This window comes from Lynx canadensis, chromosome B3, assembly GCF_007474595.2.
Source record: "Lynx canadensis isolate LIC74 chromosome B3, mLynCan4.pri.v2, whole genome shotgun sequence".
Taxonomy (NCBI): Eukaryota; Metazoa; Chordata; class Mammalia; order Carnivora; family Felidae; genus Lynx; species Lynx canadensis.
The window spans coordinates 5,315,315-5,339,205 of NC_044308.2; the positions used below are offsets into that span (position 1 = coordinate 5,315,315).

At 50.9% G+C, this 23,891-nt stretch overlaps 2 protein-coding genes across 2 annotated transcripts; both read right to left on the reverse strand.

Annotated features, from left to right (window-relative positions):
* Positions 1–4,370: 4,370 nt before the first annotated feature.
* NGRN (neugrin, neurite outgrowth associated) lies at positions 4,371–10,206 on the reverse strand. Its single transcript, XM_030317366.1, has 3 exons — positions 9,997–10,206; positions 9,525–9,635; positions 4,371–5,479 (listed from the first exon to the last, which is right to left on the reverse strand). The coding sequence occupies exons 1-3, from the start codon at positions 10,158–10,160 to the stop codon at positions 4,876–4,878; spliced, it is 879 nt and encodes a 292-aa protein (XP_030173226.1). The 5' UTR covers positions 10,161–10,206; the 3' UTR covers positions 4,371–4,875.
* A 185-nt stretch (positions 10,207–10,391) lies between these two features.
* On the reverse strand, positions 10,392–23,220 carry LOC115515492 (tubulin polyglutamylase TTLL13P-like). The gene is made up of 15 exons (XM_030317346.1): positions 22,680–23,220; positions 21,281–21,551; positions 20,885–20,925; positions 20,053–20,171; positions 18,433–18,563; positions 18,046–18,202; positions 17,062–17,205; positions 16,605–16,690; positions 16,074–16,305; positions 15,405–15,589; positions 13,357–13,542; positions 12,882–13,062; positions 12,431–12,610; positions 11,529–11,847; positions 10,392–11,167 (listed from the first exon to the last, which is right to left on the reverse strand). Exons 2-15 carry the CDS (start codon positions 21,538–21,540, stop codon positions 10,911–10,913), a joined length of 2,478 nt encoding a protein of 825 aa, XP_030173206.1. The 5' UTR covers positions 21,541–21,551; positions 22,680–23,220; the 3' UTR covers positions 10,392–10,910.
* Positions 23,221–23,891: the final 671 nt, after the last annotated feature.

A 23,891-nucleotide genomic window follows, 5' to 3' on the forward strand; every position in this document is an offset into this window, starting at 1 on the left:
GATACATAGAAGTACAAAGCATCACTCAATACCAAAAATTGAATCTGATCAAGTCTCAAGATCCAACTACCAGTTGATAGGAAATATAGAGAGTAGTAGGGACGTGATAATAGACATCATAGGAATAAAATAAACTATATCCAAAACACAGGAAATACGTAAGGTAAATAACCCATAAAACAGTGAAGGGAATAAAGTGGAAGAAACCACTTTAGAATATGATACTCCCGGGACACAACCACATCATGCAATGTTGCAAAATGTGGACCTTGTCTGGATCCTAATCCCAAGAAATCAAACGTGGAAGTAAGTCATTTATGAAACAGTAAGAGAATATTATCGGGATGTTAGCTGATATTGAATACTAAAACTTTTAAGGTATAGTAATGGCTTATGTGTCTATGTTAAAAAGGAGTCCTAATCTCTTTGAAATACATATTAAAGTACTTACAGATGAAATAATGTGAAGTCTAGGATTTGCTTTAAAATAAGCCAGGGGGACCTGTGGGGCAAATAATGAAAAAAGATTGGCCATATGTTAAATGTGAAACTGAGCAATGGTACACAGGGGTTCACTGCATTACAATATTATCCCTACTTTCATATGCTTGAAAAATCCTCTAATACAAGATTAAACAAAAAACAAGAAGCTTTTCTGCTCACACTGGGCTTCACGAGCTCATCTAGTATTTTGTACTGAGCTTTTCCTACTCCCCCACCCCTCAGGAGATTGAATCTCAGCTGCGGAGAGGTGGAAACTGCCCTGAGCAGATTAGTGACACATATACCCTCTGGGGCGCAGGGACTTAAGTCCCTTCTGTTTGTAGTTTGCTAGCCTCTTGAGCTTGGCCCCAAGGTTGCAGAGAGTTTCCATTCCACCCACAGCCGCCTTCTCTCCAACTTGGGCAGAGCCTTGTCAACTGTTGCTTCCTCCACCTGACCCTGCACCTATGCCCCCAAAGTGCAACTCCACCTCGTACGTTGTGATGTCAATGGCTTTCATCGTGTCATGAAATGGGACTCCCTGGGGAGAGGGCACTATAGAGTCCTATGACCCCAGCCCAGTGGAACAGACTGGGTGAATCCCACCTCCCCCTTTCCAGCTTGGGTTGGGGGAAGGGTGTGCAGTTTCCCAAAACACTGCAGTGCTGGTGAGTTAGGATGTGAGACATGCTGACAGAATAAAGCAGGAACCGATCAACTTGGAGAAAGCTTAGGTCTTGTTGTTGGCTGAGGTCTGGATGAGTAGGCTGGCAGAGGTAAAAGGCAGGGCTTTCTGCCATTGTGGACTGGCTGATCAGTGAGGTTTTCCAACCATTTCTTCATTCACTCAACCAATGTTGAAATCTATGTTAGGAGCTGAAAACTACAGCAATGAACACAGACCGGTCTCGTGCTCCCATGGGGTCTACATTCTAATGGAGGCAAAGTATGTGATGACAGACAATACAGTAGCAATCCATTTCAAATGGCAGGGAATATTAAACATGGTGATAGAATGTGAACGTGGTGATAGAATGTGAAGGGAGTTGCTTCAGACTGGGTAATCAGGGAAAGCCTAAGAAAGTAACATTTGAGGGGGGCCTGGATGGCTCAGTCAGCTATGCGTCCAACTTCGGCTAGGGTCACGACCTCATGCATCGGGCTCTGTGCTAACAGCTTGGACCTGGAACCTGCTTCAGATTCTGTCTCCCTCTCTTTCCCAATCTCTCTCCCTCCACCCTCTCTCTCTCTCACACACACACACACACACACACATTAAAAATATGTATTTTAAAAAAAGCAACATTTGATCTGAGACTTGAATGACACGGAACTGGCCATGTGAAAATCTGGAGACAAAGAACTAGTAAGGACAAAACCTTAGATTGGCATTTTTAAGAATGGAAAAAAGATTTAAGCTTGGTAAGTAATAGGATGGTAGGGAATGAGGTAAATGACAAACTTATCAAAGTTTTTAACAACAGCTTCTAATTTTCCGTAGCCAACTGGGGAAAGGGCATGGTCAAATGATTTACAGGAGTTAAAAATGCCCGGGGCACCTGGGTGGCTCAGTCAGTTAAGCGTCTGACTTTGGCTCAGGTCATGATCTAGCAGTTTGTGAGTTTGAGCCCCGTGTCGGGCTCTGTGCTGACAGCTTAGAGCCTGGAGTCTGCTTCAGATTCTGTCTCCCTCTTTCTCTGCCCCTCCCCCACTCATGCTCTGTCTCCCCCAAATAAGTATTTTTTTAAATGCCACTTTAATCAAATAGCATCTTCCAAGGCGCCTGGGTGTCTTAGTCAGTTGAACACCCAACTCTTGATTTTGGTTCAGGTCATGATCCCAGTATCATGGGATAAAGCCCTGCATTGAGCAGAGTGCTTGAGCTTGGAGCTTGCTTGGGATTCTACCTCTCTCCCTTGCTCACTCTCTAAAATAAAAAATGTATTTAAAAACTAGCATCTTCTCGAGCGCCTGGGTGGCTCAGTCGGTTGAGCATCTGACTTTCGGCTCAGGTCATGATCTCACCGTTGGTGAGTTCGAGCCCCACGTCGGGCTCCGTGCTGACAGCTCAGAGCCTGGAGCCTCTTCAGATTCTGTGTCTCCCTCTCTCTCTGCCCCTCCCCAACTCATGCTCTGTCTCCGTCTCAGAAATAAATGAACATTATAAAAAAATTTTTTTTTTTAAAGTAGCATCTTCTACCTCTTAAAACTAAAAAGTTCTGGGCGCCTGGGTGGTGCAGTCGGTTAAGCGTCCGACTTCAGCCAGGTCACGATCTCGCGGTCCGGGAGTTCGAGCCCCGCGTCAGGCTCTGGGCTGATGGCTCAGAGCCTGGAGCCTGTTTCCGATTCTGTGTCTCCCTCTCTCTCTGCCCCTCCCCCATTCATGCTCTGTCTCTCTCTGTCCCAAAAATAAATAAACGTTGAAAAAAAAAATAAAAAAAAAAAAACAAAACTAAAAAGTTCTAATTACCTTATGTTTTAATCATAAAAGTACTGAGGGGCGCCTGGGCATCATGATCTCATGGTTGGTGAGTTCGAGCCCCACAAGGCTGTACTGACAGCTCAGAGCCTGGAGCCTGCTTTGAATTCTGACTCCCTTTCTCTGCTCCTCCCCCTCGCTCGCGCTCTCTCTCTCGCACTTTCTCTCTCAAAAATAAACATTAAAAAGATTTTTTTAGTGTATTAATAGGCTAGTGACAGAGCAGTGATAATAGGACCTTATTTGCCCGCTGCTGTATTACCAGAAAGTGGATTCTCTTTGATTGGCAGGTGATAGGGCCTTGCTATTTATACTGAACAAATGCCCAAGTTAACAGTAATCAATGATACTGTAATGGCTATCAGTGACATTTGAAATAGCAAGGAGATTCACGAACACACTCAATGACAGGTTTGGAAAATCAATTATTTTCATTAAACACCCTGCACTTAAATTCTGAATAACCAGTTTTTGCCAGGAAGTTGTTAAAATGAGGCATGGCTGAAAACTGTCATTGGGCTCTTCTGTTGCGTGCACATGTCTCACTGTATTTTCTACTGATAATCACGCTGGTTATAATGAAAGGTCTCTAAAAGATTTGGGAAATTTTTTTTTCTTTTTTTTTTTTCTTCAACTTTTTTTTTATTTTTTATTTTTGGGACAGAGAGAGACAGAGCATGAACGGGGGAGGGGCAGAGAGAGAGGGAGACACAGAATCGGAAACAGGCTCCAGGCTCTGAGCCATCAGCCCAGAGCCCGACGCGGGGCTCGAACTCCCGGACCGCGAGATCGTGACCTGGCTGAAGTCGGACGCTTAACCGACTGCGCCACCCAGGCGCCCCAAGATTTGGGAAATTAACATAAATTATGTCAGGCAGGAATGGATTCCTGGAATTTTAGAAGCCCTGAACTAAAGGTCAGACCTGGGTTCAAGTCCCTGTGCTACTGCTCAGCAGCAGCCATGTGGCCTCGAGCATATCTGAAAATGAGACTGTCCCCTAATTTTTGAAAGGGGCCGATAATCCGCTCTCGCCCCCATCACAGCTCCATCGCAAAAATCTGATGACAACAGTGAAGATGCTATTGAAGCTTCTGAAAGTAGCTAGAGATGCTGCCGGAGGCCCAAAAGCCTTCGCCTTTTTTTTTTTTTTCCATGGATCAAACCCCCCATACCCTAATCTCTTTCAGAGCCCCACCAACAGAAGGAAAGAGGAGCTCCTTTAGACCAGGTGATGCAGCGAAGGTATGATGTCCTAATTTTTAGCTGTCAACATCAATTATTAAGCAGGGTGATCTGCACAGTGTCCTTTGTTGGGAACTCCTCTGGCCCCATCTCTCTCCTATGTTTAATGACAAAGGACCTCTGGTCTCTTCGAACCCTCACTCTTCCCACCCCAGAGAGCACCAATCAACACAAACTGCTACATTTTATTTTCTTTTGCACATAATGAAAACGTTCTACTGATAAAGCAGTTCCAGAACTATTAGTGTTCATTAATCAAGAAGTAAATGAGATCAGAAGGCAAACTTTTCATTTTTTCCCCAAACATATACTGCAAATTTCACAGAAAAGTTCTAACAACGCATGCAACACGGACTGGTTTCAACATACAGAGAGCCCAAGCAAAAATGGGGAGTACTGAAGATCCACACGGGTCAGACCAGGAGCAGAGCTCTAGGACACTGGAGTCTACCCAGCCAGTCATTAACCCTGCCCTGCCATACACATTGGCCCTGTGAAGTTCACTGCCCTCTTGTCAGACTCATATCTGAGCAGTTATTTCCTCCCATGGTCCAGGCTCATCATTTCCTCCCATCCCAAGGTGGATGATCCACACACAGAAGTCCAGGCAGCTCCAAACCTACTCTCCCAGCTGCGTTTCAGGTGGCATCTCCACAAACCAGGCTCCAGCTCAAATTCTGTACAAGAAGTTCCCGTTACTGTCAAAGAACTCTCGCCCCCTCTGGACTACTTTGCTGCTGAAGTTCTGGTCACCTGGGTCTTGCGCCTTCAACTCTTCCAGCTTCTTGGCAGTTGGCAATCCATCACCGTCAGCTCGTCTAGAACCCGCGCGATCGCTGGTGGAGCACTTCTGCAGCTCTTGCCCGTGACCTAGATCTGCAACAGGCACAGAGTGCTCCCGCTGCGGATCCTGGATTCCTTTATCCCCTCCCTTCTGTCTCCTTGGTGTACTGTGAGTGTTCGATTCTATCACTTTCAAAGCTGTGCTGTGACCCCAGCCTTTGAATGAGGTTTCATCGGCTGGCATCAACGAAGAGCCTGATCCAGAGTGGCTCGCGGAGAGCGGCTTCAAGGAATCCTGAGAACCTGGGAGCTGCCTGAACGAGAGGGCAAGCCCGGGTTTCTTAAGGACTTTTTGATCCTGCTTCAGTTTCTGCTCCGATGTGGGTACGAACTTGCTCTTTAAAACCCTCCGGATCACCTGAGTGCTGACACCAAAGCCTTCAGCTAATCTGGGAACTGACCAGGACTCTGCAAATTCTTTACGCAAATATCTATGGGAAAAAGAAGCAGGTTTTCAAGTTGTGAAAAAGTCTGCTATCAGAGTACCTAACTGACAATACTAGTTATATTTGTGTGAAAAGAAGAGGGCTTGGAAAAAGCGCGAACGCAGTCTCTATCTTGTGCCACTAAATGGCTCTGTTCCGTTCCCATACACAGACAGCAACACCCAACCACTCTTAGGTCACTTTTATTTCACAAGAACTAAACTCCTCCCAATGTGTACCAGGCCCCAGTTAGATCCTGGGGATGCACGAATACTGTCCTTCCTTTCAGAGTACATACAATCTGGCGGTGTAGACAGATATATTAACATACAACACTACTGTGGTAAGGCATAGCAGAGAATGCTGTGAAAGCACCCAGAGGACCCAGGAACAGGCTATCACAACATTTGCCGGATGGCTCAGGAATTGCTTCAGAAGTCCCTCTATAAGGCCTAAAAGGATGAAGAGGAGTAATAAGCTGGCAGAAAGAAGAGAAAGAAGAGATCAAAGGTATTTTTTTTTTATTTTTTTAAACGTTTCTTTTTGAGAGAGAAAGAGCACGAGCAGGGAATGAGTGGGGAAGGGGCAGAGAGAGAGGGAGACACAGAATCCAAAGTAGGCTCCACGCTCTGAGCTGTCAGCACAGAGCCTGGCACAGGGCTTGAACTCATGAACCATGAAATCATGACCTGAGCTGAAATCAGACGCTTAACCGACTGAGCCACCCAGGTGCCCCCTCAAAGGTATTTTTTTTTTTAAGTCTTATTTATTTAAGTAACCTCTACACCCAATGTGCGGCTTGAACTCACAAACCCTGAAATCAAGAGTCGTACTCTTTTCTGACCAAGCCAGCCAGGCGCCCCTCAAAGGTATTGATGGTAGGGAGAGCAGCACGTAAAATGCAAAACAGCACATCACCATTGTTGGCAACAGCTCAACTTGTCTAACAGTGAGGGCAGAAGCAAGATGATGTCATGCTTCCGACTCTGAAGTTTATCCCCAAATCAACAGTGAATCAAGGGAGGATTTTTTTTTTTTAAGTGGGTATATTAAAAAATAGCAGAAGGCGGGGGCACCCGGGTGGCTCAGTCGGTTAAGCGTCCGACTCCTGATTTCAGTTCAGGTCATGATCTCGTGGTTCATGGGTTCGAGCCCCATGGCAGGCTCTGTGCTGACAGTGCGGAGCCTACTTGGGATTCTCCCTGTCCCTGTCTCTGCCCCTCCCCCGCTTACGCACATGTTCTCTCAAAAATAAATAAATGAACATTAAAAAAAAAAAGAATTAAAAAAAACAGCAAAAGAATTGCCATTCAGGACATCCAAGCTATGGCAAACCACAAGCAGATCCAGGAAGGAGTTTAAGCAGTGGAATGCCATGAGCAGCTTTTCCTTTTTTAAGCTCAATCTAGGGGGTAGTTTTCAGTGGCAACACTAGAAATGGAAGGATCAGCCAAGAGGCTTTCATGGTAATCTAGGCAGTCTGAACTGAGGCAGCCGCAATGAAAGCAGAGAAGGAAGAGAGTTGAGGAATATTTTAGGAAGGCCAAACGGAAGAACTTGGTAAGGACTAAATAACTGGAGGTAGTAGGCAGAGATTCCAGATTTCAGTTTGAGTGTTTGGTGGGAACATTCAGGGGTACGGGGAAAACAGGAACAAAGTGAAATTGCCAGGGGACAACAATAAATTCTCTCTTGTTGAGTTTGCGATTATGTTCAGTTTGAAGAACCTACGTGACACTCAAACAGAGATGGGCTAGCGCACAGTTGAAGATATACAAGTCAAAAGATAAACACAGACGGGAAACGGCAGACTTGGAAGTCACAAGCCAAGACCAATGGTGGCTGAAGCCACGCGAGTGGCTGGCTTTAGGCAGGGAAATATGGGGAGATAAAATGACCAAGGACACAACTCTAAGGGTACCCCAGGAAGGAAACTGAGAAAAGGAGTCCTAGAAAGAGAAGTGAGTAGTACCGTGGTCAAGGGAAGAAAGAATCTCAAGAAAGCAGACTACAGGGTCACATGCTGCAAAAAACGTTAGGGAGGCTAGAGACTGGAATGGCAGGAATGCCTAGCACTGAGGAAGTCACTGATAAGATTTGTGGACAATAGTTTCATTGTTGTAACAAAACAACAAAGGGTAGGCAGCCAAAGAACAAACGGGTGAGGGAGAACCTTAAGTTGACTGTAGGTCTCTGGGGAATTAGATACATCTAAGACTTAGTGCACACAGAGGATGGGTCCTAGACAAATGAAGGGCTACCACTTCCCCTGGGATGTAAATAAGGGTATTAACATCGAGCAAGGAAAATAAGGAGGAAGGCTAAGAAGCTTTAAAGGGCTCTAGGGGTGCCCGGGTGGCTCACTCGATTAGGCACCCGACTTCACCTCAGGTATGATCTGAGTTCGAGCCCCACATCGGGCTGGCTGTCTGCTGTCAGCACAGATCCTCTGTTGCCCGCCACCTCCCCCTTCAAGCTCTCTCTCTCAAAAATAAAGAAACATTTAAAGAGCTCTTAATTAATGGCCAATTTTTTCTCTGAAGTAAAAGGACATTTATTAGCCACAGAAGGGGAGGTGACAGGAAGATTTGGAAGAGCAGTTGTTCCAAAAAGGAAAGGAAGTGGACATGAGAGAAGTACTACAGGCTCACAAAATCTCCTTGCTCTATAGAATCCCCTTCATTCTAAGTGTCTGTTTCAGAGTCACTCTGATGGGAATGGGAAATGACACACAACTTACAGAAGGCAACTTAGCAATATTCATCAAAATGCAAATCCATGTGTCCTTCCACGCAGCAACTCTACTTTTGGAAATGTACACAACAAATACACGTGGAAGGTATGTGGAACGAGGTGTACACGAAGTTACTCATCACAGTACTATCTGTGATAGCAACTGAATGTAAACAACCGAAGCACACTTCATAAAAGACTGGTTAACTGAATTATGATTTGCTGGGGCGCCTGGATGCCTTGGCCAGTAGGGCATGCAACTCTTGATCTCAGGGTCCCGACTGTGAGCCCTACGTTGGGCACAAAGATTACTTAAAATTAAAAACAAAAATTACGATTTACTATTACTTCTTCGAAAAGGAGCTTTGTCTTCTGAAGAGGAAAGATCTATGAAATATGTGAAAAGGGGCACCTGGCTGGCTGGGCCAATGGATCATGAGACTCTTAAGCTCTGGGTTGTGAGTTCAAGTGCCGTGTTGAGTGTAAAAATTATGTGAAAATGATATCTTAAAAAAAAACAAACCAAAAACTATATGAAAAAAGAAACATGTAGAACAGTATTTACAGTATTCTACTGTTTGTGCTTAAGAAAATAAAAGTAGGGGCGCCTGGGTGGCTCAGTTGGTTAGGCGACCGACTTTGGCTCAGGTCGTGATCTCATGGTTTGTGAGTTCGAGCCCCATGCTGGGCTCTGTGCTGACAGCTCAGAGCCTGGAGCCTGCTTCGGATTCTGTGTCTCCCTCTCTCTCTGTCCCCTCCCCTGCTCACACTCTGTGCCTCTCTGTCTCTCAATAATAAATAAACGTTAAAAACAATTTTTTTTTAAAACATGCAAAAAAAAAAAAGAAAAGTTAATCTACATTCATAGTCGCTTGTATTTGCTTAAGGAAACCTGAAAAAAGGCACAAAAATTCATTAAAAATAGTCTCACTGAAGACTGGCAGGGATTAAAACTTCTCAATGTGTACAAATAATGTTCTAATTTTGAACTATATGCCACGCATTGTTACTCAAAACAAACTTAAAACTTAAAAAGGGATCTAAGATTTTAATGATATGGGTTTGCTCTTCCGAGAAACGTACATAATCTTGTAAGTCCCCATCCCTGACATTAGCTTAAGAACGTCATGACAACTATTTTGAAGTTAAAGGCTGTGAGGCCTACAGCTTACTATTCTAAAATTTCAGCAAAAACGAACCGTGTCCTCATGTTAAAAACTACTAAATTTAGATGACGGGCTTATGCAAATTCATCTATTCCCCTTTTCATTTAGAAAACTTAAAATGATAAAGAGTAAACTATTACAGTGATTCTCACCGGATCTGCTCCATGGCTTCCCACGTCAGGGTCCTGGGCGGGGCACCCGGCGCCTCCATTTGCCTCCGAATTTTCTGGAATCGGGCGGCTTTTTTCTGTTGTTTCAGGGTGCTGGGGGAGAGAACCAATGGCAGAAGCCAAGCGTGGGAGCAAAACGGGTGGCTGAGAGCCTCGCGCTAAATCACAGGCCCAGCCCTCTTCTCTGTTTGCAAGGGAAACCAGGCCACGTCTGTAACCTCCCCAGAAATCTAATCCCTAAAACAGCCCGTAAGCATGCCGAACTTTCTAAACGGGTGATGAAACACGTCATTGGTGAAGAAACCTGCCGTCCCAAAGGAGCCGCACACCTGCCCCTGCGCCCCCTGACAACGGGTAAGAAACAAGGGCTGCGGCGGATGCGGCGCTACAACGCCCGGCTCCAAGGGGGCGCGAAGCCCTGCTTCAGGCTGAGGGCCCGGGAAGCAGCCGGTACCTCTCCACCTCCTGCAGCTCCCGCTCCTCCGGCTCCCAGTCGGAATCGGGGTCTGGCTCCCGGCCGAGCGTGCCCGGGTCTACCATCCCCCGGGTCGCGAAACCACAGCGAGCCACGGCAGCACGAACACGCAAGCCCAGCAAACGGTTCAGAGCGACCGCCATGTCGACAAAAACAGCCCGGGACAGTCCGACAGGGGCAGAGAGACCGGAAGTCTGGGGGCGGGGCCGGAAGTGGAAGGGCGCGGCGAAAGCCAGGGTGGTCGTGCGAGGTTTCCGCTTCCGGCTGAGGGTGCGTTAGCTGGGATTGAACCTGCTTGCGGTTCACCCTTCCGGAGAGGAACAGTGGCGAGCGTTTACCCTGGAACGCAAGGGCCGGAATGAGCTAGAGAACGCTCCTGGAAAACGCCATAAACTTTAATAAAAAGTCGGAGTCATTTGCCAAGAGCCCCCCCTCCGCCCCAATGGCTGCCCAGGCCGGCCTGTCTCCGCCACGGCAGGGGGAAGGGCGTCTCCTTGGCGGTCGTCCGATGGCGACTGCCCCGTGCCTTGGGCACTCGGCTCCTCTGGGAAGGGGGCCCCTTGTCGCCAGGATGACCTCCAGCCCCGGGCTGCACCCAGCGTTCAGACCCATCTCCTAGCGATAAATCCAGGCTAAGGTTTGAAGGGCGGAGATGCCGGCCCTGGCTCCTCTTCATCTTTTAGTCTTTACGGATCTGGAAATAGTCTTAGGGTATTGAGGAATTCTTGATATCTTTGTGTTTTGCCTTGTTCAAGCAGGGTTCCTGGCCAGGACTTTTCAAACTGAAGCCTGGTGGCAGTCTTTCATTTAGCGAAGATTGAAGGCCCTCTGCGCCTTCGGAAACTTGAGGGGGTTCTCCAGGAGAGGTGGAGTGCTGGGCTTCCGTCCTGCATTTACCGGTGGTGGCTGATGTCAAGGAGTGGAGTGGTATGCTGCATCAGGGGCGTAGAGGCAGGGCAGAGAGCGAGATCCTGGGCCTTGGGTGCACTGTGTTCGGTGTCTACCACCGAGGGCAAGGTGCAATGAGTCCATGAGCTACTTGCCACTCTTTCCGGTTGCAGAAGATAGCCCTGCTTTGGGGTTAAAGAAGATGGCACTGATCCTGCCAGGGCTCTGTTTATGGCTTCTAGCCTTCTGCTGGCTTGGCCTTCTGCAGTGGAAACATGGGTCCCCCTGAGTTGGTATTCACAGGAGATTCACTCCCTCTTTACCAACTGTCACCCAATTACCAACACAGAAGAATGACATCCCTTGCTTCCCTCCAGCATCTTTGCCACACTGTATTGTAATTGTTTACTTGTCTGTTTCCCTGTTGTGTTTGTTGAGTGCTAGGACTGTACTGCCATTTCTCCCAGGGTCCAGTATGTAGGAGGAGGTAATGGGTCCACTACCCATCCCATTCCCACACTGGTGGAAGTGCCCTGTGGTGTTTTGGGACTGTCCCAGCTGTAATGTTTGCCAGTGGGAATTTACACAAGTCAGAGTGACCGGAGCTAGTTTTGCGTACTTACTTCTACTGAGCCTGACTCTGGCACTGGGAAAACAGTGCCTTCCCGATGCTTTCATTGACAACGAAGAGGGGCCGATGGCTGCTCGATCTCCTATCCAGTTGAAGTTCTTGGGCTGTAGATGGCACCAGGAATGATGTGGAATTGCAGCATTCATGCTTGGCTGTGGCCCTAAGATCCTGGGGATCAATTCGTGGGGCCGAACTGGATGCAGGAAGTGAGGAGGGCCCTGCTCTTTGGTGGCCCCTCTCAGGAGGACCAGTGGGACCAGACTCACAGATTGCAGTTCTTGACTGCCCAGCCCGTCCTGGTGAAATCTAGGCTAGAGGAGAAGAGCAGCCCCTTACCACACTTCTTGTGAGGCTGGATGGACTGGAGGAAGAAAATAGGTAACCGAAACGTCTCTTCTAGGCCGTGGCCGCTATTTAACCAATTACTCCCTGGGGGCTCAGCAAAAACAGAAGACCCAACAGGCTTGACACCTGCCCAGGGAACAGTGAATGCGGCAGCTGTTCTCTTGGCCCAAGTCTGTTTGCTTATCTCCCGTTAGAGCCACGGCACTGGCAGGGCTAGAGAGAGATTACACAGAAGCCACTGAGGGTGGTGGCCTTCTTATTCGTCAGGCATGAGTTCGGGGTTATTGCAAGGCTGGAATAAAGAGAACACCCTCTTGCGAGTAGGTCAGGAGCTGCACTTTGCCGGATGTCATTACTAAACACTAGGGAGCGTGGGAGCAAATGCAAAAGCAACCAAGAGACCCCTTCCCAGCGCCCAGCAGGAGCTGCTCTCCCAGGCTCCGTGCCTGCCAGACACCATCACGTTAGCCTTCTGGGCCGCGGCCACCCCTGTGTGCCGGTGCAGCCCTTGTTCCCTGGTTCTGCGGGATGCTGCGCAGGGACCCTCACCCGATACTCGTGAAGCCTTCTGTGGCCCCGGTGGCTGGGGTGCAGCATGTGGCTGAGTTGCTCTATGATACCGAGGCTTCGGATGAGATTCTCCCTTTGTAGCAGGGCCTTCATCCGCTCCAGCTCCTCCTCTTCCACGATTTCTTGAGGATGCATGGTATCCACGTGTACGGGGAGCAGCTGCGAGGTACATGAGGGCTGAACACAAGATCTCCGAGAGCGAGTCCCAAACCATCGACGACGATGGCTGCAGGACTCCTGCCTGCTCTGCCTCTGTGCATTCCCTGACCCTAGTGGAAGGTCCCCTTTGCTGTCCGTTCACCCCCCCCCCAGCCCCCGTTCCGCGAGGTCAGATCCAACGTATTCATTAGGAACTCCTCTCCCTCTCCCTCCCTTCTCTAGACCCAACCTATTTCCTGTTGAAAGGCAAGAGCTACCAAAACCCGGGCACCTCTTTCTCCTGGTTCCGGTTCCTGTAAGCCAAGTGGGCGGGAAGTCCCCGGAGCCCGGCCCTGCATTGGCTCTTCTCTCCCGCTGATTCACCCTGGTTCTGGTCCCGGCTCTCCTTCCGCCTCTTACTTCCTGAGGTCTCCTGCTGTTCCTGCTTAAGGCGGATCTCTTCCAGTTGCTGTCTGACAAGACACAGCAGCTTCAGACACTGGAGAGATTATGTTGGGGGGAAGCAGGGTGAGGGGAAGTGGGGATGGGGGAGTGGGAAATCAGATCTGTCTGGGAGGCAGACAAGAGAAGAATGAGGGGGGAAATGGGAAACCTCCTATATGGAGTTACTGAGTCCGAAAGAATTTATGACTCCATTCCTCTTGGCTCAAGTGTCTGGCTTCCTCTCTACCCTGCTGGCGAGCAGTTCAGCTTCAGGATATGCCCCCGCCCCCCAAGTGGACAGAGGACAAGGCAAGGCAAAGTACCTGGCACACTCCTCTCTAGCCTTGGAAGCAGCAGTCTCCTGGAAGAGGGAGCCATTGTGCTTGAAGAAGGGTGCGTACTTGTCCGTGTTAGGCCCAGGATAGATCCGCCGGTACCCCCCGAGGTGGGAGTCCTCATGGCGCTCCTGGTCCAGTATCGCTGCGTGTGACAGTTCAGTTTGTTCTCGCCTAGGGAAACCAAGCTCCAGAGTGAGTCGGGAGGGCTCTGAGAGTGTTCAGTGGGGAAAAGAAGGCCGGCCAAGGCTTTGAGAACCTTCTGTTAGCTTCACGGCCTTTCTGGCCTCTGCCCATGTAGTGAGGGCTGCGAAGGCCCTCTGGCCAATCCCGCTTGTGTGTAGCCACGGAAATCTGGGCTTGACTTCCAGAAATCTGGTTTTCATCTTAAGTGCAAGCTAGCACTCCAAGTTCTCACAGTCTTTTAGGTTTCTGATCATAGAGTAATCTATGTTAATTACAGAAAAATGTAGAAGAGCAAAAAGATAAAACCTCCCATAATCTTACTGTGCAGTTAGCATATTGCTCATGAGCATGGACTCAGGGGCGGGACCCCCGAGTCTGAATCCTGGCTTTGCCACCGACTACCTTCCTTTCTGGTTTCTGACAAAAATGGGATCATACAACCTTGCTAAATGGCTTCCTAGTAGTCACGTGGTTCTGTGATTGTACTTTCACTTATGAAGTCCAGTAGTTGTGAACCCTTTTCCCCACTGAAAGACATCACTCATGATATAAAGGCACATGTGCAGCCCCACTGTGGGAAGAGCCAGCGTATTTCCAGTAACAGTTCTGCTTCCCCTCCATTCACACATGAGAGCGCCTACTATGTGCCAAGCCCTCAGGATATCCTAGCAAAAAAATACACACGGGCCTGCATATCACAACCCAGGTGGGGAAGAGCACTGTAATAGGAATGCTTCCAATTCCACTCCATTTGTATGTGTTACTAACATTAATTTAGTATCGGCAGCAAATCACCGTGTTGGTAACCCATCTTATAATTAAAACAACAGTGGGTGAAAGATGCTGATTTAAATAACCTCTTATTGTTGCATGACTAGACTGTTTTCTGTTTCATTATTATAACCTGTCTAGAGGACCTTTTTTTTTTTTTTTTTAAATTTTTTTTTCAACGTTTTTTATTTATTTTTTTTGGGACAGAGAGAAACAGAGCATGAACGGGGGAGGGGCAGAGAGAGAGGGAGACACAGAATCAGAAACAGGCTCCAGGCTCCGAGCCATCAGCCCAGAGCCTGACGCGGGGCTCGAACTCACGGACCGCGAGATCGTGACCTGGCTGAAGTCGGACGCTTAACCGACTGCGCCACCCAGGCGCCCTAGAGGACCTTTGTTAAAAAGAAAAACAAGGGGCCCCTGGGTGGTTCAGCTGGTCGAGCGCCTGACTTCCACACAGGTCGTGATCTTGTGGTTCATGGGTTAGAGCCTCACATCCTTGCTGACAGCAGCGAGCCCACTTCGGATCCTCTGTTTCCCCCCCCCCCCCCCCCCCCCCCGGTCTGCCCCTCCCCCGCTCACACTCTGTCTCTCTCGCTCTCAGAAATAAACATTAAAAAACAAAACCAAAAACAGCCAATCAAACCACAAAGAGCTTCTTATGAGCTAATAGAAAATAGCTCTAAGCTGTGTTGCTACACAGAGAGAGTGTGAAGGTTACACTACTGTCTAGGTAGGTAAAGGGAGAAAAACATCTGTATAAGTTATTTCTACAGGTATATATTATACGCACACCTATGTATGTGCGTATATGTATGTGCATTAACTGCTAAAGCATACACATGGCATAGGTTGGCTCCTCGGGGGGAAACTGAGTAGCCAGAGAACAGGAAGGGATTCTTCACAGGATCTTTTGAATTTCCAGCATACTATCTGTGATACATAAATGCGTCATCTACGCCAAAAAACCCACAATTGTGCTTCACAGCTAATCCTTACCCCCAGACTCTCTTCGCCACCTACAGGAGCACTTTTCCCGTCAGGAAAGTAATGACAAAGAAGACAGACACGTGGCCCACCTGGCTTCTCGTGGCTGCTGGTGGCACTGGAAAAGCCGCTCCTTGACTCGCCGCTTGTCCTCCTCTATCACCTTCCTTTTGTCACAGCCCCGGAGGTTGACGAGGGTCATGGCATCACAGAGAAGTGCGTCCTTCACTTCGCGATCAAGGCGGGAGTCAGTGGTGAAGCTCGGGGAGTGGTTTACCTGCCAGGAGGAGTCACCATCCCACCCTTCCTACACTGCCTGAGCACGTGTGGCCTCGGGCAGGCCGGACTGGACAGTCCAGGCAAGACATCCCCCTCCAGAGGCCTCGGCCGAGGAGGCTGGATGTTCTGACTTCCAAGGCCACGGGACCCCGCCACAGAGATCCCTCCGGTACACAGGCTGCTGAGAGCAAACCAGACAGCCTGACTCTACAGATACAGTGTCCCTAAAGACAAAAAGATTCCATGGGGGAACACTTGGGATCCAACTCCTGGATCCCTATGGTGGAGGCCAGAGATCACTAGGCTTGGACTCAGCAGGTCAAGAGTGTAGACGCCTACTGCCTTCTGCCATTCCTACCCACCCCAGGGCCACCATGTCCCCCATTCTCTGTTCCACCACCTGACTGCACTCCTAGCCCAGGCGTCCTGCTCAGGGAGGCCTCAGGCCCCGGGTTTTGCAAAGCCCAGAAGATCATCCTCACCTCCAGCAGCCAGGGTTTCAGCTTGTGGTCCAGCAAGATGTCAAAACCAAGGATCTCAAAACAGGCACGTGTACCTCCGCTCAGATAGTGGGGGAAACAGGTGCGGTAGTTGTGGCGAAGAACAGAATGGGCTGAGATGATGGTTTTGACGATGATGTCCTCGATGTGCCCCCACAGCTCTCGGGGGTCGTAGCCGTGTTCTCGCAGCCAGGCGTTGAGCGTCGACAGCTTCCTGTGAGGCCCAGTGCTCGGAGGAGGACCAGTTCCTACACCACTGGGGCCAGGCCGAGGGCAAGAGGCTCCCTATGGCTAACCCTGATTCTGTGCCTAGATTCCTGACACTTCAAAGGGCTTCTGGCAACTTGGAGCCGGCTTGGTCCTCAGGGTGGGGGCAGGGCTGCATTTAGAGGTCAAGCACAGGACGGGGGTCTGTGAAGGTGGTTTTCCTGAGCGATTGGCCTCCCGAGAGCCAGCTCAGTTTCAGGGGCTGCTGAGACTATAAGGCTAAGGCACAACCGGAGCCGGCGGTACCTTTTACTGCCCGCAGCGTCGTCTCGGACAAAGTTCTCGTTGTGTTTGTTGATGGCATAGTTGGTCAGATGCATGCAGACGTCATCCTGGGAAGAGAGCCGCCCGTGGCGCTCCGACTGCTTCCCCGAAGCACTCCTCTCCAGCCCTTCCTTGCCTTTTCTACGACCTTCCCCTCCCCGGGACAAGGGCTCCTCGGAGGGCCCTCTTCACCTAAGAACTGTCCTGTGAGCTCCTGGGGAAGGGGGTGGGCCGGCGTCCTCCAGGGAGGACCTTTCAGCGGTCACCACCCACCGAATGCTCTCCTCCCAGCCACGGGGTTAGGGTGCTCGCTGGTTCCATTGCTTGTTCATGGGTGACGACAACAAGCCTTTCTACCTGGTCCGCCACAGAACCTCAGCACTCAGGAGAAGAGAGCGCCGCCCTGTCCCCCCCCCAGAGCCACCGTCTGGCCCCTTACCAGGTTGCTGTTGTTGGGCTCCGCGTAGGGCATCGTGGCGAAGCGGGCCAGGCCCTCCTCGTACATGAAAATCCGAAGAGGGTCGCAGGACGTGATGAGGACATAGATTCGGATATCGAACTTGAAGCCGTCAATGAGGAAGGGCTGAAAGCACGCAAACCCGCCGGGGAAGAATACTTCTGAAGCGCTCATTCTATACCACACGCTGTTTGAAGTGTTTCGGATGCACAACCGGTTTGATTGTCGTAATAACCATATACAGCATAAAGTAGTTACTGTTATTTTTCCCATTCAACAAATGATGACATTGAGTCACGGAAAGGGTAAGAACTTGCCCAAGATTTGGGGCACCTGGGTGGCTCAGTCCTTTAAGCGACTGGCTCCTGGTTTGGGCTCAGGTCATGATCTCGCGGTTTGTGAGTTCGAGCCCCAAATCGGCTCTGCACTGGGGGCAGAGAGCCTGCTTGGGACCTCTGTCTCTGTCTCTGTCTCTCTCTCTCTCTCTCTGCTCCTCCCCCACTCATGCTCACTCTCTCTCTCCCTCGCCCTCAAAATAAGTAAACTTAAAAAAAAAAAAAAAAAAGAGGGGCGCCTGGATGGCTCAGTCCATTGAGCATCCAGCTCAGGTCGTGATTCCATGGTTCATGGGTTCGAGCCCCGCATCTAGCTCTGTGCAGTTGGCTCGGAGCCTGGAGCCTGCTTCAGATTCTGTGTCTCCCTCTCTGCCCCCGCCCCTCGCGCTCTGTCTCTCTCTGTCTCTCTCTCAAAAATAAACAAACATTAAAGAAATTAAAAAAAAAAAATTGCCCAAGATCACATATGTAAGAAGTGGAAAAACTCAGATTCAGACCGAGGCAGGCTGGCTCTGAGCCACGGCTCTGATAAGAGGAAATAGGAAGTAGGAGCCGAAGCCTGGCTTCCCCCTCCGGCAGTGGGAGAGATGAGGCCAGGGCAGGGCCGTGGCGGTCCGGAGGCGCCCTTCACCTTGGAGATGTACTGCTGGCAGATCATGTGCTCTCCTGGCTTGATCTCCCGGGGACTTCGGGTGATGAAGATGCCGCGTCCCTGACAGCCGCTGTCCGGCTTGCAGATGTAAGTGCGGGTTTTTCGCTGACGACCGTAGGACTGGAAGTCCCCGTAGCTGTGTGCAGAGGGGGGCTGGTCAGAAGGTTTCTGCGCGTGGCAGCTGTCCCAGGGCCCCAGTGGGGTTCTGCTCTCCTGTCCGTGCTCTTCCTGGAGCGTCAGTCTCCCACCTACTTTTCTGTGACCAGCTGAAACCTTCCAGGTGACAAGGCCAGAGCCTGGAGGGAAGTGAGATGGCGAAACCTTTCCTCCCCCAGCACATCAGCCCCGGGGGCCGGGCTCACTCACTCTGCAGGGAGGCACCAGGTGCGGGGGAAGATGTTGTACTCCGTGGGATAGAGTTTCTGCATGCGGTTGAGGTTCCGAGCCAGCAGATCTTTGCGGCAGATTTCCGTCATGCCAGGGAAGTGGTTGATTTTCTGTAACAGAGCCAGGTGGTGACCTACCCCCACGAGCAGAGTGAGTGGCAACCCCTGGGGTCTGGGGCACACCAGGAGGACTGGGAAGGTCAAGGCAGAAGTCACAGAGGAGGAAACCACTATACCTAATACCCTAAGGGAGAAAAGGAAGGTTCCCTAAGGCAGGTGAGAAGCTCCTCCTTGGCCTCTCCCAAAACACATGTCCACACCGAGGTCGGGAGACGAGGGGCAGTGAGAAGGACTCGCCAGGACTTCGGGGCTTCTAGCCACCTTCTAACATGCCCCAGGCCACCAGCAACTAGTCCTGTAAGGATAACTGGGGCATGGGAGCATAAGCCAACGAGAAACCATTTTCCAAGAGAGAAAAGGAAATCGAGAATGAGTCCCAGGGAGTGCTGGGTCATGGCGCCCCCAGGGTATGACGTTTCCAGGGTGACCTGCTGGAACCCCGGTGCTGGGAGGCAGAATCTCCCATAGGTTCTGGGCTCTCTCACTGGCTTTACCACACCCTAGCTGCATGAACTTAGTACTTCTGAGCCTTGGTGTCCTCTTAACAAGAGAGTATCTGCCACTCGGTGTTCTTTTTGAGGATTTAATTGCGGTAAGAACACAAAAGCAGGTAACACAGGGTCTGACGTACAGTGAGCCCTCAATGAGCGCGGTTAACTGTGCCTGTTTTACAGCCGCCACCTGCATGTGCCTTTTTTTTTTTTTAATATTTATTTTTAAGAGAGAGACAGAGACGAGTGGGGTGGGGGTGCAAAGAGAGAGGGGGAGAACATAGAATGTGAAGTAGGCTCCAGGCTCTGAGCTGTCGGCACAGAGCCCGACGCGGGGTTTGAACTCAGGGACCACGAGATCATGACCTGAGCCAAAGTCGGACGCTTCACCGACTGAGTCACCCAGGCACCCCTCTTTTTTTTTTTAATGTTTATTTATTTTGAGAGCGAAAGAGAGTGAGAATGGGGAGGGGCAGAGAGAGAGAGAGAGAGAGGAAGAGAGAGAATCCCAAGCACAGAGCCCAACACGGGGCTCAACCCCACGAACGAGGAGATCACGACCTGGGCCAAAATCAAGAGTTGGGTGCTCAAGTGACTGAGCCACCCAGACGCCCCACGCTGACTCTCAATGGATGCGGATGCGGGACTAAGCTGTTTAGAAGCCGGCTCACTCAGCTGCCCCTGCGGTTAGTGCTGAAGCTGCCTTCCAGCCTTCCCCTCAGGTGGGCTCACCGGCCCTGGAGGGGGTCAGCTGGGCACAGATGCCTCCAGGCGAGCAGTGCCCAGCATATACCTCCTTCCTATGACAGAAGTTTCAGGAACCCAAGAGGAGAGTTTTTCCAGTGGGGCAGAAGCCCCTAGCCGCGGCCTTTCCTGCTCTGCCCAGAGGGACAACCACAAAGGGTGTGGCGTTGGGCGCCTGAGCAGAAGGGCGGGAGTAACCATCCAGGGCCGCAGCCCCTTGGGGCTCTTGGGTCAGGAGATTGTACCTGAGACCTCTTCATGTCCATGACTCGTTCAAGTGAGACACAGCAGTCCGTCCAGTACACAGTCCACTCTTCATCCTCCCCCACCTCCTTTAGGCCACACATTTGAGCTGCCCGACGCACTGTGGAGAGACGGAGGTCAGCGGGGCCAGCCTGGCCACTGGCAGTGAGTCTCGGGAGGGCAGCTGGCTCGGGTAACTTGACCAGAGAGTGGACTGGAGATGAGGTGGTTCTTACCTCCACTCCGCAGTTTAATTACCATGTGACAATTCCAAGTTCATGAAGCTGTCAAGGCCCTTCCAAAATCTGTGACGGAGAAAACTAGAGCCTGGCTCTCTACTCCCGTCAACCCTCTCTCTCAATTAGGATGGTTTCTGACCTGCAGAGCTGACCCTCTCTCCGTAGGGGTCACATCTCACACTGTGGGTGGCCCCTTGCATAGATGACGGTGGAGATAAGAGGAGATGGAGAGATGGCTGACCCAGCTGGTGATTTTTTTCTTTTAATCTCCCCCCCACCCACCCCCAGAATCTTCCTTGGAAAAAAACTCTATTAGCCTGTTCTCATCTCAACTCCGGTGAAATCTGGGAAGGGTGGGGGCAATGGTGACTTCCGGTCACTTTTTTTTTCTTGTTAGCTAACTGTGGAGATTCCCACCCTAACCCCAAGACGAACTGGAACGGAGATGTCTCAGCTGCTAGTAGCTCAGCCCAGGTTGTAGGCCAGCCTGACGAGATCCAGGGGCTGGGAGCCCGACTGGTGGACCATTCCCAGAGTCAAAGCTGCAGGTGCCTTCTTATGCGCAGTGTTGTGAGTGAGTGAACCGGGTGCTTACCGCTCTCATACTTGCAGTTGGTCAGGTTGATGGCCAGGGGTCTGGAATGAAGGAACAGTAGAAATCAGGCAGAGTGGGATGAAGGACAGACCCTGGGCTGCCAGGCACCCGGAGGAAGAGACACCCAACACATCTACAATGCAGTTCGTTTTCTCTAAAAGCCACGGAAGACCAGGATGATAGAGACATGCTAAGTCTGCAAACCCAGCCAGCTCAAATGGTTCTGGATTTTGTGTTTTTCTCGTTCCAGAAGGTTAATGATGTTCCTGTATCCCCGGTCCTCTTTCGCAGATTAAAGGGAAGACCCCGACTGCTGAAGGGAGGCTGGGGGTGGCTCTCTTCTGGAGCCAGGCAGGTGGCGGGGGTGGAGGGGGGTGTCGTCCAGGGACCGGTTACCTGTGTTTCCGCCTTCTCTTTCTCCTTCTAACGTCTAAGTCATCTGAGTCAGTTGGGGCTATGATTTTCTTTGGAATTTTCTTGGCTACAACAGATAAGGGAACTCCATCCCTAAATTCCTTATAGTCAGCCTTTGGAAGTTCCTGCTGAGAAGAGTTAGAAGGGATGGTAGCTTCCTCTTTAACACACTCCTCCCCAGAGTCCTCTTCTTCAACGTAGTCTTCCTCTGATTCACTGGTCTTACAGGTATCTGGCTCCATCCTCTTAGATTCTGAGGGGAGGGGGTGAGAGTGAAATATATGTCAGAACTTCCTTCCTCCAGGCCGTGCAGGAGTCACAAAAAGCCCCTTCGTGTTATAAGGGAACATTGCTGCTCCTTCAGGACAATCCCAGTGCAGAATGCGATGTGTTCCTAGTAGGTAATGGAGGCTTGGGGTGGGGGTGGGGATGGGGGAAATGCCTGTGAGATGTTGGATTCCCCGACAAGCCCTGATCATCCAAGATCACTACTCCATACAACACATTGGGTTGCAAGTAGAAGCTGGACAGAGCTGGCAGGGATCATGACCATGGCTTTTTTATTTCTGGGAAGGGGGATGGCTGGGCCCTGGAGCGGACCTTCAATTTTAAAATTGAGCTAAAAACCAAAGGTCCCCTAAGCCGGCCCTTTCCCTGTTCCGTGACTCGGTTTCTCCATGTGTACACACTGGGGCCAGGCCCTCGATGGCTAAGTCCCCTTGGGCTCTGACGGCGGAGCGGGAGCCCCTGGCGGACACCGCCCACCCGGGGTTTCGAGGACAGCGGAGGGGCTGCCGGGTCCACCCCTAGCTGCCGGAGGCTGGACTCAGCTGGTCGCTCATGTCAGCCCTTCGCGCGACACCTGCTCCTTCCCGGGCGTCGCTGGGCCTCCGGGACCGCCTCCTTGCTCCACAGGACTGGCAGCCTCCGCCGATCGCGAGGGGGAGCCCGCTCCCCTCCCACCCCGGGGTTAGCTCCTAGCTGGGAGATCCCGGCGGCGGCGGCGGCGGCGGCGCCTCCTGGAGCTAGCGGGCAGCCGCCGCCGCCGTCGCCATGGACACGGGGGCGGTCCCCATCGGAGCGGCGTTCTGGGGGCGGGGCCTTCCCGGGAACCACACCCACTTGGGCGCTCGCCGAGGCCATCTTGCTCCCCCGCGCTGAAGGCCTGTCGCCGGCGCTGGCGGGGGAGGTGCGGGCCGCCTGCGGCCTCGGGGGGCCCGGCCTCCGCGGCCGCCGACGACGGGGCGCATCGGCTGGGACGTGGAGTCCTTCCGCTTTCGCGCCGATTCACGCGCGCCTCACCCCAGGCTATCTCGAGCCCGCGGGCCGAGCCCGGAGCTTGGTTTAACTGTGCTCGGGGAAAAGTACCTGCTGGCCTTACCTGAGCTTTAGTAAGCGTGTGTCGCGCCGTCCCCGCCCTCCGGAGGGGCGGCCGTGCTTAGTGCCCACCCTGGCGGGCTGAGCCAGCTCCGCCGAGTGACAGAACGGCCTCCTCCTCGTAGCGCTCCTTCACTGCTCTTCCTGGCGTCCTCACGCTGACTTCTGCTCGCCACCCCCACCGAACCCAGTCCAACTTGTCACTGTAAGGCTGTCCCGTGTGCCTAAATCTGGGGGACACTTCAGTCTTCTTCCCTTAGAGAGACGTGGACATTTTCTGAGTGACACATTTCTTGCCGTTCCTTCAGCACAGAATATTCTATTACTCCCTTCTTGAAATGATTTGGAGGCTCTTGGCTTCCAGGACTATCATTTTTTCTCATTCTTTCCAAATATTTAGTGTTCCAGGCACTATTCTAGGATTTGAACGTGTCTTGTCTGAATTGCCACCAGGCAGCACCTTTTTTTTTTTCTTTTTTTCTTTTTTTTTGAGAAAGTATCAGAGGAGGGACAGAGAGAGGGAGACACAAATCCCAAACGGCTTCTCACTGCCAGTGCAGAGCCCCACGCGGGGCTCAAACTCATGAACTGAGATCATGACCTGAGCAGGAGATCAAGAATCCATGCTCAACGGACTGACCAACTACGCAGCAACCTCTTAATCGGACTCCCAATTGTTCTCCGCCCCCCGCATCCATCCGTTCCAGCTTAAATATTCTTGCTAAAATGTAAATTTGTTACTCCCCAGTTTAAAACTCTTCAAGGTTTCCCATTAGATGAAACCCCCAACCCCTTCATTACACAGGTCATCAAAAAGCAAGCAGAGATGGAAGTCCTGGGCTGGACCATCCCTTCCTATCTATGGTGTGCACAAAGCCCAGGGCGGAGTACAAAGTGGCCCCTAAGTGTTCCACACCTAAGCTGAGAAAAAGCTTCTAAATCCCTTCCCTGACAATTCATGAACTCCATAAAACAGCTGAGAAGTACCGCCATAAAGAAACCTATTTGACTTTCTCCCCCCTTCTCAAGGAAAAACTTGGTTTGGCCTGAGAAGGCATTCCTCTGAACATAGGTCCTGGGGGAAAACCCTGGTATTTGGGCGCATCACCTGGGACACAAAATCCACTCTGCGCTAACGGTCATCTGTACTTCCTTCAGACTGGGCAAGCAAAGCAAGGTGGCGCTCTTGGAGTTTGCACAGGCAAAGGCTTGCAGA

What these genes read in the sequence shown, in the direction of transcription:
- NGRN (XM_030317366.1), bottom strand. Translation starts at nt 10,160, where the DNA reads ATGGCGGTCGCTCTGAACCGTTTGCTGGGCTTGCGTGTTCGTGCTGCC. An exon ending in GAGCTGCAGGAGGTGGAGAG is followed by an intron (nt 9,636 to 9,996) that starts GTACCGGCTGCT and finishes TCTCTCCCCCAG; the next exon opens with CACCCTGAAACAACAGAAAA. An exon ending in GAAGCCATGGAGCAGATCCG is followed by an intron (nt 5,480 to 9,524) that starts GTGAGAATCACT and finishes TTTTTCCCATAG; the next exon opens with ATATTTGCGTAAAGAATTTG.
- LOC115515492 (XM_030317346.1), bottom strand. Translation starts at nt 21,540, where the DNA reads ATGGAGCCAGATACCTGTAAGACCAGTGAATCAGAGGAAGACTACGTT. An exon ending in CAACTGCAAGTATGAGAGCG is followed by an intron (nt 20,172 to 20,884) that starts GTAAGCACCCGG and finishes GTCTCTCCACAG; the next exon opens with TGCGTCGGGCAGCTCAAATG. An exon ending in CAGAGTCAGGCTCAGTAGAA is followed by an intron (nt 11,168 to 11,528) that starts GTAAGTACGCAA and finishes TTTCCACTGCAG; the next exon opens with AAGGCCAAGCCAGCAGAAGG.